We start from the raw sequence: 4,548 nt of genomic DNA, 5'->3' as shown, positions 1-4,548 counted from the left end.
CCTTGGGATGCAATTTCCCCTCGTGGGTCCCTTCTAACTCATCCTATTCTGTGATTTTGGGAATTTCATGGTCAGCTTTAGCTGCTCAGCTTTGTTCCACTGCCAAGAGAAGTTCCTCTAAGTGTGGACCCCTCTGGAGGTGTGGTGGGGCAGGTCAGCTCACCCTGCCACTGGACACCAAACTCTGATTGATTCCAACTTCATTATACTCTGATTTAAAAATCAGCTTGGGATTTATATTAAGAAAAAACAAGAATGCAAGAAGGGAATGATGTGTGCTGCTTTTCTTCTTTCCTTTAACACTTCTTTTTCCCTTGAAAGTGCTTTATCTGTGCCAGGTTTGTTGCAGTGTCCCTTTCTAGGCCTCCTGATGCTCCTGAAACCGGGGTTATCCTCAGCTCTAGGTTGCTGCTCTGACGGCACAAATCATCCTGTCAGCACCAGCTCCTCACAAATGGGATGAATCCAGCCCCGTGGAGAGCAGCTGCACCTTGGGCATGTCTGAGCTGGGCACGGCTGGGGCTGGAGGACTCAGGTTTGGAGTCCTTGAGGCTCCAAAGTCTCCAGAAGTCAGTTTTGAGTCCTTGAGCTTTGCCTGAGGTCACTTTGAGGACACAACCACCCTGCTGCTGCTGCTCCAGGCATCAGTTCTGTCCCCTGACCCAACCACACCTCTACGTGTACTCAAGAAGGAAATGTGGCACAAAACCAGCCTGGAACAGCTCTGTAGGGCTGGATTTCTAAGAACAGCCAAGATTTGTGAGTTTATTTCAAGCAAAGAGACCTGGTCTGTAAACAGCTTATGATAAATTGTAGGATTTGTCCCCAAATCCAGAATCTCTCCTGCTGAGGAGAGAGAGAGGTTGAGCCTTCTCTGGGACACGGATGTTGGGTCCTGGATGAAGTTTGGGCTGTAAGTATGAGAGGAGGAGAGGGAGGATTTGTAGCAAGTCAGGATCTTAATGCCCATTTCTGTGACAGATTTGGGATTTTGGCTTGTCCTACCCCGCTCCCCAGCTGTGTGCCAGCACAGATGGATCCTCTCCGAGGAGGCAAAACCTTCAGTGCCCCAAATTACTCCGGTGGAACAGGGAGCTCGAGGCACCGGGAGCAGCTCCTGGTGGGGGGATGTGTCCCTGCCCAGCACTGGGAAGGAAACCCTGCCCTGGGGACCATCCTCATCACAGGACCAGCCCCGGCGCCACCGCCGCTGCTCCGTGGCCTCAATTGTGTTGCTATTCCTGGCAGTTGAGGGCATTTGGGTTTTTTGTCTCCTGTCGCTGGAGCTGGCTGGGTAAGAGAGCCAGAGTGCCCTTGGTGAGCACGGTCACACAGAGCAGCTCCAGGTGTCCTCCTGTGGCGTCTCATGTCTGGGAAATACATTTGGAGGGGAAATTAATCAGGGCGCTGAATTTACTTGGAAAGTTCATTCTGGGGAAAATCTCCACAGAACTGTTCCCTGTTAACAGCTAATTTCTCTCTGTGCTTCTCCCCGAGGCAGGACAGGTAATTTCCCAGCTCCATAACCTGGCCTGGTCCCCGGGCTCCTCTTTGACTTTGCTGAGTTCAGAATGATGTTGGGGTGTGGGAGAGGTGTGCCCAGGAATATCTGGGGACATGGTGGCTGTTTCTGAGAGCCTCACAGAGCTGGGAGGGGAAATAATCCACCCCATGGCCTGAAAGGTGCTCTCCAAGTGATCCAAAGGCTTGGTCCTGAGCTTCTTCCTGGGGCTGGGAATATCAGGTCTGAACTCTGGAGGATGTCACCCCATCCTCTGCCTGCCCCAAGGCAAGGGGTCCTGTTCCTGCCCCTCTTCCCAGATCAAAGGGGTTCTCCAAGGCTGGTGGACATTTCTCCTCCTGGCCTGCTTGCTCCTGGGCTGCATTCCCCAAATTCCAGTGGGGTTCCTGCTTTGGGAATTGTTTCCGAACAATGGTTGACCCATCTGCGACACGCCCAGGACCTCCTGGGGTTTGCCCCAACACCTCTCCCGCCTGGATCGAGGGCTGCTCTTCACTTGGGACAGCTGTGTCCAAACCCTCCAAATCCTGCTCTGAACTTAGGATCCTCACCTGGAAATGGGTGAAACGATCCCTTGTTCTGGGATCACTGGGGAGAGGCTGGGTGGGACACCTGGATTCACCCCCATCCTCTGCTGCCGCCTGACCTTTCGTCTTTGGGTTCTGTAGGTGGTTGGGGAAGGTTTGACAACGCCAAAGCCATGCCAAAAGGGTGTGCAGGACCCAAAGATGAGCGATTTTTGCCAGTCGGTGGCATTAATGCCTCCAGTAAAAACCAGAGCAGGATTGTGTGACCTCAGGTTGGTTTTACCCTGCTCGTGCACAATTCAGCTCCGTGTCCCTGTCCCTTGCAGATCCTCCTAGCGTGGGAAAGGCGCGGGCAGCCGGCGTCCGCCGCGGGGATTTCTGCTGCTGAGCTGATTAGCGTATGATGGACGTGGCCAGTTGGAAGGAGATGGAGGTGGCACTAGTCAGTTTTGACAACGCTGATCAGATCGTGGAGGATCCCTGCTATTCCAACGACCTCAGCCCGGCCGGGCAGTCGAGGAAAGGCCACCCCAGCTGCGCCAACCTCCTGTCCAACCTGCGGATCCTCATCAACAGCGAGAACGCCAACAATGAGACCATCTTCTCCAGGTTCTCCGCCGAGTTCAGCGACCACCTGGTGGGGGAGAGGGTGGGCATGGATGAGGGGGACCAACGAGTCATCATCAACATCGCTGGGCTGAGGTTTGAGACGCGGCTCAAGACCCTCGACCAGTTCCCCGAGACCCTGCTTGGGGACCCAGAAAAGAGGATGCGTTACTTCGACTCCATGAGGAATGAATATTTCTTTGACAGGAACAGGCCCAGTTTTGATGGGATCCTGTACTATTACCAGTCTGGAGGGAAAATACGGCGCCCGGCCAACGTCCCCATCGATGTCTTTGCTGATGAGATCACCTTCTATGAGCTGGGTGATGAAGCCATGGACCAGTTCCGGGAGGATGAAGGGTTCATCAAGGATCCTGAGACCCTCTTACCAACCAATGACTTTCACAGGCAGTTCTGGCTGCTCTTTGAGTACCCTGAAAGCTCCAGTGCAGCCAGAGGAGTAGCTTTGGTCTCCGTCCTGGTCATTGTCATCTCCATCATCATCTTCTGCATGGAGACCCTGCCGGAGTTCCGGGAGGAGAGGGAGTTTAGGTCCACCCAGGAGCTTTCTAAGAATGTGACAGACACCTTGCTGGCCCACAGCACCTTCACGGACCCTTTCTTCGTCATAGAGACCGCCTGCATCGTCTGGTTCTCCTTTGAGCTCTTTGTCCGGTTCATCGTGTGCCCCAGCAAGACCGAGTTCTTCAGGAACATCATGAACATCATCGACATTGTGTCCATCATCCCCTACTTCGTGACGCTCACCACCGAGCTGATCCAGCAGAGCGAGCTCAACGGGCAGCAGAACATGTCCCTGGCCATTCTGCGCATCATCCGCCTCGTCAGGGTCTTCCGCATCTTCAAGCTCTCCCGGCACTCCAAGGGGCTGCAGATCCTGGGGCAGACCCTCAAGGCCAGCATGAGGGAGCTGGGCTTGCTCATCTTCTTCCTCTTCATCGGCGTCATCCTCTTCTCCAGCGCCGTTTACTTCGCGGAGGTCGATGAGCCGCAGTCCCATTTCTCCAGCATTCCCGACGGCTTCTGGTGGGCCGTGGTCACCATGACCACCGTGGGCTACGGGGACATGTGTCCCACCACCCTGGGCGGGAAGATCGTGGGGACTCTGTGCGCCATCGCGGGGGTGCTGACCATCGCCCTCCCCGTGCCCGTCATCGTCTCCAACTTCAACTATTTCTACCACCGGGAGACGGAGAATGAGGAGAAGCAGATGCTGCCCGGGGAGGTGGAGCGGCTGCTGGCCAGCGTGGCCACGGGCAACGGCAGCATGGAGTCACTCAATAAGACCAATGGGGGTTACCCTCGAGACAAGGCCAAAAAATGATGGTTGAGGGCCTGAGGGACTGGGCACAGTCAGGTGGGATTGGCTGGAAAATGTATCCAACATCTGCATGCTCTGATTGTTGGTTTGTTTTTTTTTTTTAAATAACGTGCTGCTGCTTTTTTTTTTTTTTTTTCTAGACATTTTTCAATCTCTGATTTCCTGTGGCTGTTCAAATAAATGCCATCTTTCTTATCTCTCTGCCCTGCCCATCGGTCTGGTGTTTTTTATTTGATGCTCATCTGCTTGACATTTCTCTTCTCCGTCCCTGGCGTCAGAGTGGAAGTCCCCACATACAGAGATTTCCCCATTTACTGGAGAGGAAAAAGGGCAAAATGACATTAAATGCTTGGCTTGGTGACATGCAGCTGTCCAGGGATGAAGGTTGGGTTCAGCTCCCTGCTTTGCTTAACCCATTTAAAATTGTTCCTCCCCACCCACCACTTCTGATCTGGGGGTCTGACAAATTCCCAGACCTGCCACAGCTCTGGCTGAAAAATAAGCTGGTAAAAAGAAATGAGAAGGGATATTTTTAGCTGGCTGAGTTCCCT

At 53.6% G+C, this 4,548-nt stretch overlaps 1 protein-coding gene across 1 annotated transcript; it reads left to right on the top strand.

Moving 5' to 3' along the window:
* The first annotated feature begins 2,367 nt into the window (after positions 1 to 2,367).
* Positions 2,368 to 4,198, top strand: KCNA10 (potassium voltage-gated channel subfamily A member 10). The gene has a single exon (XM_033519896.1). It carries the CDS (start codon positions 2,450 to 2,452, stop codon positions 3,998 to 4,000), a length of 1,551 nt encoding a protein of 516 aa, XP_033375787.1. The 5' UTR covers positions 2,368 to 2,449; the 3' UTR covers positions 4,001 to 4,198.
* The last annotated feature ends 350 nt before the right edge of the window (positions 4,199 to 4,548 follow it).

This window comes from Parus major, chromosome 26 (genome assembly GCF_001522545.3).
Source record: "Parus major isolate Abel chromosome 26, Parus_major1.1, whole genome shotgun sequence".
Classification (NCBI taxonomy): Eukaryota; Metazoa; Chordata; class Aves; order Passeriformes; family Paridae; genus Parus; species Parus major.
The sequence above is the reverse complement of the archived record's forward strand: the minus strand, read 5'-3'. Positions and strand labels throughout refer to the sequence as shown.

What these genes read in the sequence shown, in the direction of transcription:
- KCNA10 (XM_033519896.1), top strand. Translation starts at nt 2,450, where the DNA reads ATGATGGACGTGGCCAGTTGGAAGGAGATGGAGGTGGCACTAGTCAGT.